Raw genomic sequence first — 12,587 nt, forward strand, 5'->3', positions numbered from 1 at the left:
TGTTTCCATTTTGCTGACCTGGCATTTAATTTGCAAAGATCTAACTGAAATGCTGCTGACCACTTTTCACGACTACACTGGCTGCTGTTGAGTACTTGGAACGTTTTAAAATCCGGCCACATATTTTGTGGCCATTTCACAAGATCCCCAAAGTTAGATTCACATTTTAACTGCTGCCCAAAGCGTTTAAGCCATGGATTTCAGTTATACACCCTCACTCCTCTCTGTCAATAGAAGGCTGGCTTCTTTTTTCTCTGTATGTGAAGACAGCAAACGTGAATGGGAAATGTACCACTGAAGAGGAACCCATCTGTGCATTGCGGTGAAAGCACTGAAGCCCCCAGCGTGGTGTCTATGGGTCTGCTGTCCTCTTCCACCACACCAGCACACAGCAGGGTTGTCTTTTACTTCATGACTTCTGGATTTCTTCTGAATGTGATGAGCACAGTCCACAGTTTTCAGGTCTGGCAGACCATTTCTTAAAAGGGTGTGAAAAAGGATCGTAAAACCCCTTAGAGTGAAGATTCTCATACCAGTTAATATGAGGAAGATTGTACAGCTTTGCTGAACATCCCCAAGTCACAGGGATGGTCCTGAGTGAAACATTTTATCTTATACCTGAACTTCTACATCCACAAATTCCTGGACAGCAAGAGGTCTTTTTTAAGCTGGAAAGAGACATTTCCCCCTTCCTAGTATGAGGTTTTTCAGGTGCTTCAATGTGCTCCTCAATTGATGTTGCAGAGGAAGGTAGGTAGTGGTAGCCTGAGCTCACCAGGTCTCTTCATGGTGTGGGACCCAATGGTTTGTTTCTCAAGATTGTGGTTTGTCTTCCCTGACTTTAGCTGTGTCAGGTTTGGGCATCTGGTCTCAGTTAGTAGCTTATTCTCCTGCTGCAGTCAGTAAAGAGATGGAAGTGCTACAGAAGGCAATACCTGCTCTGGACATATGCCTGAGATGCAATCTTCAGTTATGGTTAACATCAGATACCTACAGTTCTTTAAGTGCATCAAACTGAGTGTGCCACTCAGAAAACGGCACTGCTCTCTCCTACCTTCAGAGCCTCATAGCAGCAGCGTGAGCAGTGAAAGACATCTCGTAGACATGATCCTCATCTCGCATTCCCTGGTTCTTAGAGCATTGCCCAGGGAAGAGAGACAGCTCCTCTGCATTGACCAAACCCTGGACGCGGCTTGCCTGGGCTCACGCAGGAAGCCCGTTGCAGAAAAGATCCCGCACCCCAGTTCTTCACCAACAAACTATCTTTCTTATGCTCAAGATAATGTGCCCTTACTGTAAAGAAAGATGTGTCCCTAATTTGTGGTTATTTACAGCACTGTAAATCAGGCACATGCCACGAAATACCAATAAAAATTGTTTAAAATCAGCCTTAAATAGCTAAACTCTCAACAGCAGCTCATAAAATGAGACTTGGCAGTTCCTAGGTAGTTATGGTTAAATTGACAGTCCTTTGGGGAGTTAAGATAGCCAAAAGCAGTAGTAGTTAGGAGTGAAGTGATAGATGGTGGAGCTTGTTGGTTGAAGAGCCTCTACTGCATACTTCTGAGGCTGCATATGTTCACTGGCCCTGGGCTGGAAGAAGGGAGATACCAGACTTTGTCAGTGAACACCAGCTTGTTGAATCATACATCCTTTACCTATATTGCCCTAGAAACTGCAAAGCCAGAAGAATGAGCTTTGGCATGAAGGATCCCATTGCTGTCTGCATGTAACGGGAGACTTTTCAGGCAGGAAGAAAGATAGAAGGAGAATCAAGTCCAAAGCTGGCTGAAAGGAAAGCTAAGGAAATATGAAGAAGGGACCAACACCATGAATAAAAAAAAGCCCATCCATAAAGAAACCAGATTTCAGCTCCTTTTAAAAAGTCAGGTGCGTGAGTTGTATTAGCCTTGAGCCAGGTCTAACTTCCGCTGCCAATAACTGCTTCCACTGCCAATAACCCAAGCTGACATAACAGCAACATTAAGGAGGTTTGGGATTTTTTTTCCTGTTGCATTAGGCATTCATGTCTCTTTTCCACTTTTATTTTCTTCTTTTTTTCACAAGGTAGTTGAATTTTAGCCAACCTCCTCCCTTCTTGTTAAACAAGAGGAGTTTCAAGATGGGGCCCAAACCTAAACACTGGCTCAGCAACCCAGCACTGTGAAAGTCATGCGTCTGCATCTCAATTCTGCTGCTAATGGGGATCGAGCACACCCAGACGTTGGCAAACTGGCTCATACCACGTGAACTCACATCCAGGCTGGATTCCTGTTGCCGCCCTTCAGCGTGTTGAAGCAGTGCTCGCAGGCAGTTGAGCCCTTTGCGTCATGCTTCATCTCACTCTCCTGTTCTGGCTAACTAGGCTAGGTAGGTATTGCACCAGAGCAGCTCCCAACTATCACTGTTCTTCTACACAGAACAGCTCAGCTGTGCAGAGCGGTATTATTGTCCTCTTCGAAATGCTGCATCAAAGCACAGAGAAATCTGAGGACATTGCTGTGGACAAGTGAAGGCACGGTCCAAAAGCTGCATGGACATACTTGCACCATACGAAGTCCAGTCCATGCTCTGCTGGGGACCTTGATGTAGCAGCTCAGGCTTGATGCCAAACTTGGTTACCCAGTTTCTGAACTAGACTACGTTTCTGTCCAGCTGGCTCAGAGCAGGCATGCAACTCTCTGCACTTGGCCATGGAAACATGCCTTGGCCCTTGGACCTTCAGAAATGCTTAGAATTGTTAGATAAGGAGCCTGGATCCCTTTGAGGTTCTTTCTGATTCTCCAAGAGTCTCACAGATTGTTCCTAGTAACACAGGAATAACAGGGATCTGTCATGCTTGAAGCTGTCACTGTGACCACTGAATTGGTGTCCTCTCGACACCACAGCTGCCTGTGGAGTACTGGAGGGTCTGATGTCCTCAGTCTGTGCTGAGTCCAGGCTCCATTTTCCTACAAGTAACAGGCCAGGGTTTAAGACAATGTAGTGACACTAAGGACTGAGTAGAAGCACAACTTGAGCAAAAGGCTTCATAGCAGAACATGAGATCTCACAGCACAAACCACTGGTATGTGTGAGAAAGTCAGTCATGACAGAAGACAGCTGCACCCTTCCCTTTGCCACATAGCACGTGGGCATCTGAGGCAGTATCCAGCCCAAGGAGCAGTGACAGGTTTGCTGTTGCAACTGCTTTTCTCTCCTGGCAGTATTGAGATCCCAACTCTGCCAGGGCTGCTCTGAGGTCCTCGGTGCTCTTTTGGATGTGGAAATTAGGAATAAGACTTGTATAGCCCTGGTGGAGCTCAACTTACAGGAGCTTTGTTGCAGCTTTGGGAGGTTGGATGACTAGTCAGACTTACACTCATCTTACAGCCCAGGGGACTTACCAGCAGATACACCCCTCCCCTCCAGCCCTTGGAAGCCATGCAGGGGAATATGGCCCAGGGCTTCCTCAAGACCAAACGAAACAGAGGCACCACTGAGCCTGAAAACCTCTGGGAGGATTCCTGAAGGAGGGTCTGAGCTTGGTGGCTGCGGCCTCGCTGCTTGCCAGTGCCTTGGTAGCCAGGGTGTGGCATGGCCCACCCAATAGCCCTGACCGGCCCCGAGTGATTCCTCACGCCAGTACTCACTCACTGTGGCGAAGCAGGGAGAGAGTTCCCTGGTACTCCAGGACATTCCCAGGGCAGCCACAAATTCCTCATCCCAGTGCAGGTCCCCTTCTGACTGACGCAGATATTCCCATATTCTCTCCCACTGCTGGGGTTGTCACAGAGGGTACAAAGGAGGACTTTCCAGGGATTAAGACTACAGTGAGTTCCAGAAGCTCACAATTATCAGAGATTTCACTCGTTTTTATAATCAGGGCTGCTTCCTGTAATAGCATTTCACATTCGGTGTTGTGGATCTCCACTGATGGATAGTTTAGGTAGATAAAAACATCATTCATCAAAGCCAGGGCACATAATTAAAAACACACTGAGTAAAGTAATAATGAAGAAACAGTTTTAAGCCCACACAGCCCTTCCCCTAGCCTAAGCTATAACCATTCTTCCTTGCACAGTACAGAGGTACTATCAATCTCCCTTCCCCATCTCCTTCTAACCCACAGTGCAGTGGTTACTTCATGCACTTGCATGTGGGCATCCAAGTCTAGCTGCCATCCTCTGCCAAACTCCAAGTCAAAACTTAAGCCACCAAATTATCAAATGTCCTCAAAATGGCCTATGTGTTGTCCTGGGACTGGCTCTCAGTCTCCCTGGTGGAACTGCTTCACCTGGCATACATATTTATACATAAGGCCACCAACTGAGAACATGAGGCCACAAAGTGAGAGCTATAGCTCAGTTGTTGTAGCTGTTGTATGATGGAAGAGGAGATTGTAGTCCTGATCCCAATGTATATTCTAACTCCTGAGCAACCTGGCAAAACTGGAGCTTCCCTTACTCTCAATGGTTTATAAGAGGTTGGGAGCAGTCAGCTCTTGCCAATGATGTGACAGAGTAGGTGGGAGCAAAATGAGTTGGTTTCTTCATGTCAGACTCAGGTACAAAGTAGATGCCAAGAAGCTCAGCATCGTTAGGATGTGGGTGTTTCTACACGTTCCCAACAGCAGAAGTCAGGTTGTACATATTCCCTCAGGAACACACATGTCAATTGAATATCCAAATCTCCACTGACATGTTGGATGGCCACAGATGTTACAGCACTACACATATATCACAGAGAAGCAGGACATAAAACTGAAAGTGCCAAGTGCCTGACAAAACCTTACTTATCACCCCTCCCATGCAACTGGAGGAACTTTGCTGAGGCATAGAAGATAGGAGCCCAGTTGCACTGGGCTCTCATTACTATGAGCACTGAACTTCTAAATGAGCTGACTGCATCTCCTTCTCCACCAAGGCTCCACAGCCAGAGTGTATCCATACATGGTACTGTAGACAAATGTAGCCTGTACTCATAAAAAACCCTAAAAGATGAAAGTCTTTCCCAGCTCATGGACCTTCTCCAGTGACTCAGGACAGTGATTAGCTATGGCTTCCCTCTGCACACCTCCAAGGTTGAGGATTTATAAGCATCATGCCATGTTGTCATTAGCAGTCATTAGCCTAAACTTGCTGAACAGTCATTTTCATTAGGGATGTGCTAAACTACTTCACATAACTGTGCAACACAAGGTGTATTAATCAAAAGACTAGCACTCCTGCTTTGTCTTCGCCTATCACGTGCTTGTACCCCAGTATAGAGAAACCCTGATCATGACAGGAAACCAGAAATGCAAATGACTAAGGACAGATAAACGTGTATTTAATTCAAACCAGCAAGATGTTGTTTGCAGTTATTTATTTTACTAAAATGGTTACATATGTTGAAACAAAGAAGAGCAATAGTAATAATGTGTTTTTCCAATATCATAAATAATTATTGAGTCTTCATTAGCTGTTGGCTCAGCACTGATCATGATTTTTGTTATTTAAAAAAAGACACACACATAATTCATTAGAATTTGTGTTTTCAGAAAAATCTAAAGCAGCAGTAGAAAAAAAAATAAATTAAAGGAAATGGTCACAAGAAATTATGCCAAGTATTTCTTAAATTTAAAACCTACTTAATGTGTTTTACGGATTATTCTTTGTGCTTTGATCATTTAAAAAAAAACATGAACAAGTTATTTATACAATGGTTTGTCTTCTCTAGTTTTATTCCAGAGAAGTTCCCAAAAGTACCTTTTTCACATGACAAATTTTGCTGTCATTTATACAGACAAAAACACTGTGAATATTTCTAACAGAAAAGTTTGTCAAAATCATCAATTTATTGTCACAAAATATTTAATACCAGAATAACTTATAATAGTATGAACAAAAGTGAAGTATTAACTCTCTGATATTAGTTATAAACTCACATTATTATGCCAAAATCCAGTAAACTATCAAAAATTAATGTCATGGAATCTTAGACACATAATGATGCAAGTCAGTAAAACATATACTTCAACTGTTCATACAGTCATGACATACATTTCTTGCTTGGCACTTTAAGTCAATGCAAATCAGCAATTTAGAAAACAAAGTAAAAATATATATGTACAAAATATTTTCATATCAAATCATTTTCATTGTACACTAAATAAACCCAACAACATGTTATGTTACATCAAGAAGTTTCCTAAGAAGTCACACCAAGGCTGATATTTGCAATGTATCTTGACAATTTTAGTGCAACTGGAACAGCCTCTACTTGCAAGTTAGTTTCACCATTAGCACAGTCCTGCTTCCATTGAAGTGGGAATTCTGCCATTAAACTCGGTGGGAGCAGGACTAAAGTCTTGTCTTATTCATTGATGGCTCACCAAAAAGAGAAATGAGGAAAGGGACAAGTAGGAAGAAACCTGACAAGATACCCACAGGAAAAAATCCAAATCCTAGCAACAATCAGCTCTTTTCCAGTTTTCTGTAACTGATTCAGTATACATAATTTTTGGCTTTGCCACTGTATATTCAAGCACTGTAAACCTCATTAGACTATTGTTACATGACTTAAGAATAACTTGTACACCTCCCAATAAAACTTAAAAATAAACCTGGTTTTATGCTAGTTACTACGCTCAATAGCAGTCAAGTTTAGAGACATGACATTTAATACATGGTTTAGTATCTACTTAAAACCCTCCCATCTTAAATGCTAAGATTTTTCAATGTTTCATTTGCCATTTGTGTTTCTAGTTTGGGCTTTGATAGTTTATGTTATAACTTTTGCTCACTGAAATGTGAACTGCCCATCAACTGTCCTCAATTATGCAGTACATACAAAATTAAAATGTTTAAACCACATTAAAGTAATAATTTCCACCATGGAAATTTTTTTGACCTCCACTGCAAATAATAAATGGCACTATGGATTTAGTTTTGTACAAGAAGAAATCAATTTTACTTCTATCGAAACTTCAGTAAGTCACTAGCAAAGCTTTAAAATTATAGAAATTCAACTTGAATTTACAGCTAGTCTGGCTAGAACCTTATGAACTAGAAATCTTTAATGAGCAACACAGCTGGGAGCATATGTATAAGTTCAAAATAACCTGAACAATTAACTTATTTCCTAAATTTGTGTGTTCTAGAGTATTGCACTTTTCAAAGGAATTATTTTGGTATTTTAATATACTGCATATACAGGTAAGAAACATGCATAACAACCTCATTGTCGCTTCGACAAAATGTACTGTACATTTTTTATAACACTGTTGATTAAAAAAAGAGAGAGAAAATGATGTAACGATTCCATTAAGACTCGTCAATTTGTACAAGTCAAATAAGCACAATTCTCCAGGGCCTCCAGCCGTAATGTGTTTAGCCCTAGGCTGCTTAAGCCCACTTGGAATAATATACAAAGTTTAAGCATTATGGCACTGTCATTTTGAGGCATAATACTGTTGTACTATGCCCACGTTATAGCTTATTTTTTGAAAGCAAGGCACTTACTGTAATAGCAATGCAAACATCTTATGCGCACTTTGATTAACATAAAATAAGTTAATGTTTTGATAAAAACAGGGTTTTTTATAATTTACATGCCTTTTATAGAAGCAATTGAACATTTCATTTAATACAATGAAAACATCTGAGTCAAAGGGAACATTACTTTTTTTAACTGACTGGACTGTAAAGGGGGCCTATTTTCCACATTTGCCTCATATCTGTGAATCTGATTTTGCTGAAAACCAATCCTGTGAGGAAAATGTCCATTTGACAGGAAAAAGAAAAAGGACCCATCTCTTAAAACTGCTGAACTAATGGCACTTTAACAGTCTTTACTTCTGATATATGTGATGATTTCTGAATGATGCAGCTGGTAGTTCCCTGCAGTTTATCCTTCCCCTGGGCAAGGTTCGTTAGGGCCATAGCTGCGTTGATCTCCTTCCAGTATGTTTCATCTTTGCTGGTTCCTTTTCTGTTAGCTGCGCTAGATTCAAGCAATAACAAATATTTACACGTACAGCTGACGTAGCTACGTGATGTCAGGAAAACTGTAATAATAATAATAATTTTGGAAAACTGTGAAGTGCCTTACTCACCTTTCACACTTATTTGGTCCATTCTCCAGAGTTTCTGAAAACAGAAAAAAAAAAAGATGTCGATTTTCTTTTAATAGTTTTTAAAACAAGCGAGTTCATGGAATAGGCATACGGAAAAATAACCCAAGATTAATTCCAAAATTGATACCAGATTTCCAAATAAAGTCTTTGTTTAGACACATCTAAAGGGTCTGCTTCACACAAGCATCTGCCTGGAGAAACCTACACTGAGCTTGGAGCAGGGCACATGTTAAAAAAAAAAATGCTGTGGAGAGGTTCCCAAGACATGACCCTACAGAAAAAACTTTGGTGAGGCAGAACCTCACCGAGTCTCACTAGAACTGCACTGGCAGAAACGGTGCTGAACCCTGCCCAGTGCATCCCACACCAGCCCTGTCTCGGAAAAAGTATTTTGGTTACTTTGGCAATAGTAAGAATAAAGCTGGTCTTGGAGGTTCACCTACATTTTGCAGTGTGGTAGAGCTAGTTTTTCAAAACATAAATCCCAAGGACATGAGGAATTGCACAACCTAAAAATAAAAATCAGCTTCATTGCCCTTCAGTGAATGCCTTCTTGTATGCACTAAAAATAGGACTTTCACCCATGCACACATGGTGTGTGTGGTTTTTAATGTGCCCCTTGCCCAGGCTGCGACTCAGTCACAGAGGCTGGCTGAGAAGGACACAAGTAACAAGCACACCTGGTTAACAGCCTTCAAAGATGAAATTGCATCACAGGCATAAGCTACACTTTCCCATCAAGAGTCACATTTGTTCATTCATTAAGTCCTCACGTCGCAGAGAAGCCAGAAATATTTACCAGGCAGAAATGTATAAGCTTTATTCAGTGAGCTTGCTATCCTGACACAGAAACACATTATAGAGGAGCGAGACGCCGATGCCTAACTGCAGCACCCACGGAGAACCAGTCCAACAAAAGAAACAGCAAAGGCATGAGCACTAATGGCTACAGGACCCAAAAAGCCCCTGAACACAGAATAAATACCATAAAGTAATGCGCTGCTTTATGAGGCTGGATTCCCAATGAAAAATCAACCTTATTGCTAGATTTCCACCAGATTATTAATTAAAAGTTGACGTTGTCTTTAAACAGAGCTTCCAGCGCCGCAGGTCCCAAAGCGCATTGCAGCCCTAGACAGTTCTTCATTTACGAGCGACTTTGCCCACCACCGACCAGCAGCCCGTTTCCTCATACAGCCAACCCGCGTCGAACAACTCAGCCCAGCTCCCCTCCCCAGCACTTGGAGGTGAACACTGAAGACCACAGTCCCACCAGAAGAAATGCAGGGAGACCAGCTGTGATTTCAGAGGTCAGACGTTTGCCAAGCCGTTTGATTTAGCAGGCCTCCGTCCTTTCGCAAAGCAGCTTTATAAATATATGTCCACAAGTGACTAAGGTTTACATTTTGTTCCAAAACAGCACATCTTAAATCAGTATCTCTTAAGCTCTCCCAGATCAATGTTTGAATGGGATTCAAAAGGGGGAAGTTCAACCTATACAGAGAAGAGGGAACCAAGGAAAGAAGAAACCATTTGATCCAGAGAGGTACCGAATGACACCAAAATCTCCTTCTTCATGCTGTACTTGGCTACAAATAATTTTTCAGCCTTGCTTCATTTTTTTTTTTTAATAGAGACAATTTTAAAGAGGAGGTTTAGGACTGAATAGGTCAGTAGGTATAGAAATGGAAATGGCAAGTAATAGAGAACATCGTTGCCAGAGCAAATCTGGATATAAATACGCCTCTCTCAAGCATCTGTCAGTTTCTTTTGCTGTTGGAAAATATTTCCTATGAACAAAAAAATTGCTTGTATAAACTTCAGAGGAAAGTAGGTGTGAATGGTGACACACATTCCAATTCCAGCGTTTATTTGAAGGAGTATTTGCAAATATTTTTTACTGGTGTTTAGCCAGCTCAAAAAGAAAGCGGCTTGCCCATGGTATATAAAAGCAGTAGCAAAGCTAAAAAATACAATCCAGAAGCAAAGAGGTACCCATTCTTTAGTTTTGCTGAAGATTTTTCCTGAATTACAAGTCTGTTTTATCCCATTCAGATTTTACGTTTTTTTCAAACAAATAATTTATGTCAAAGAAACTTGAAACTGGGTTACAGTAAAACCATCACTGATAATTTGCAAAGCTCTTGCTAGTGACTGCTGTAAAAGCATATTAATACAATGAAGTCTGAAAATCCATCATTTCAAAGCACAGGCCCCATTTTTCTTGCCAAAAATCCTTTTCTGCTATACCAAACCTCTGACAGCATATCTCAGTTTGCACTACCATAGCATCCAAACAGCTCACATCTGTCTGAACACCCTTAGTGAAGGAAAAAGTATTTTTTTGGGTGGGGATAACCACACTGAGAGAGACAAAGACCATTTTGCCATGCTTTCCTTGATATCTTGCCAGTCAAACCAACTTGATCCAAATCAAAAGGAAGAGCAGGGTTCACCTCACTTGCCATGAACCTGCCATCTAAGTCACGTACCTTTATCCAAGCCAGTTGTCCAGACTGCATTCACAAACAACAGCGATGTCTTCCAAGAAGCGGTTTCAGCTCACCATCAAACACCGCAGTCCAACGTCCCTAAGTGCTGCTGCAAAACCAGACTGCAAAGCCCTCTTCCACGGCCACCTCCTCCCACTGTTTCCTTTTGGGTAGCGTTATCATCCATGTGGATATGCTGTGAGATGGATGAGGGGAGGACCATATCTCTCCTTTGGAGATCGAATTGGTGGTGTAACTATAGCCTTAACTGCTTAGCTCAGCCTGGAGGAATCGCAGTCTGGCCATGTCTGGCTCTTGACTGACAAGAGAGGGAACGTAGATGACAAAATTTTATCAAGTTTAAAAAAAAAAAGGTGAATCTTGCCTGACATTCTGCTTTTTCTTCATCTTTTGCCATCTACCTGCTCTACCCCCAACTACTAATTAAAGCTTTTGATAATTAAAGCTTTTGATATTTGACATATCTGCACAGCAACTGCAAAATATATTTCAACTGTAAAAGCAACGTGTTGATGAGACTGCTTCATGTGTATAACCAAAGAACAGCATTCTCAATACAGAAAGTGTTTGGTTTCTTGACCATCGCACAACATGTTCCTAGATTTCTTCTCTGAGGCAATGAGGAAATGGTACTGGGACTGGCTAACATCTCTGGAAATGGTGATGGAAGGAATGGAAAAAAGATACAGCACACTGAATCCCACCAAGTAGCCTCAGCTTAAGGACTCACCCCAGAGCAACTGCTGATGGGCAGACCTTACACTTCACTCATGAGCCCTTTCTCACTACATGAGAGGCAGCACTTTATAGAAGGTACCAAGGATGCGCCACAGCTGCCCTCTCCAAGCACTGTGGTCAACTTTAATCTAACATGCCCCAGCTGGCAGCCACTCTGGTCTCTCCTGAAAACGTGTGGTCTTTTCACTAGTTGGACCAAGGCATGCTGTCACACAGACTTCAACCCCTACAGAACTGTCAAGCTTAGATCAAGTGTCAAGTGACTCCAGAGAAAGCCAATGCTGATGCGTTATTATATTCCACACTGTTCCCAAGACATTTGGTAGAGTGTACACTGAAGTTTATATCAACAGCATACCACTGGTTAGCACAAATAACTTTCCTGAACAAACTACAGTTGTGCTCAATAGCATATTTATTAATTGAAACCCAAAAAGAAGCTGCTGCTGAAGGTCATTTGTTCTGTCTCAGAAAGCAATGTGCTTCTTGTGACAGGATGTTGGTAGGCTTCCAGCATATATTGAGATCCTATAGTAAGTCTATTTAATATTAAACATCAGAAACATCTTTTTGTTACAAGTTTGGAAATCACTTAAAACAGTGGTCATTTGCTCTACAACTGGCAAGTTTTACGCACTATGAAAACGGAAACTCAAGTTATTTATAATTAGGGATTGTCATTTATACCTCACTTTCTGGTGCTTCATTCTGCTCCCAGCTGCAAGTATCCCAAGAATCAGCTTTTGCCTGGCTAGGAATGTCTCATTCTGCTGTCACCATCTGCCCAAAGAAACCAGCAAGGCAGGATATTTGTTCCCTCTTGTTTATAATAGGAAGTCGCTATAAATCACTTACCAGTGGAATGCTGTATACCTTTCCATTCGTATGAGTTTTCAGTATACAGTTTACTGTAGCACACGGTGCCAAGAGTGCAGTCACTTGACAATACCAGCTTTGTGATACAGTATGGTATTTTTCAGGACTCACATAATTATTAATAATATATGTAGCATACATTTTTTTTTTTCACCACGGAATTTCTTCATAAATATTCACTGGCTGATCCTGACAGCTCTCTTGCAAGGTAGCCTCCAGTCTGATTTTAGCAGAGATGGAAATGAGTCTCAGAAGTCCAAAGACAACATGCCTAGGCAATACTTCGACCATTTCAAAAGCATTTAGGAGCAGAATTTTCCAGGATTTCTCCTATATAAAATGTTTTCTTTTGTTATTCTGCT

General features: G+C 41.5%; 1 protein-coding gene across 1 annotated transcript in view; it reads right to left on the reverse strand.

Annotated features, from left to right (window-relative positions):
• Window positions 1–7,778: 7,778 nt before the first annotated feature.
• Window positions 7,779–12,587, reverse strand: part of MKX (mohawk homeobox) — a gene marked incomplete at its 3' end in the record, with an annotated part of 47,024 nt that continues 42,215 nt past the window's right edge. The window contains exons 5-6 of the mRNA XM_082015156.1: window positions 8,078–8,111; window positions 7,779–7,965 (exon numbers count right to left, since the gene is read on the reverse strand). Of these exons, the coding sequence (XP_081871282.1) occupies window positions 7,779–7,965; window positions 8,078–8,111 (221 nt within the window). The remainder of the gene's footprint in view (window positions 7,966–8,077; window positions 8,112–12,587) is intronic.

This window comes from Phaethon aethereus (genome assembly GCF_964289735.1).
Source record: "Phaethon aethereus genome assembly, chromosome: 2".
In the NCBI taxonomy this organism is placed as follows: Eukaryota; Metazoa; Chordata; class Aves; order Phaethontiformes; family Phaethontidae; genus Phaethon; species Phaethon aethereus.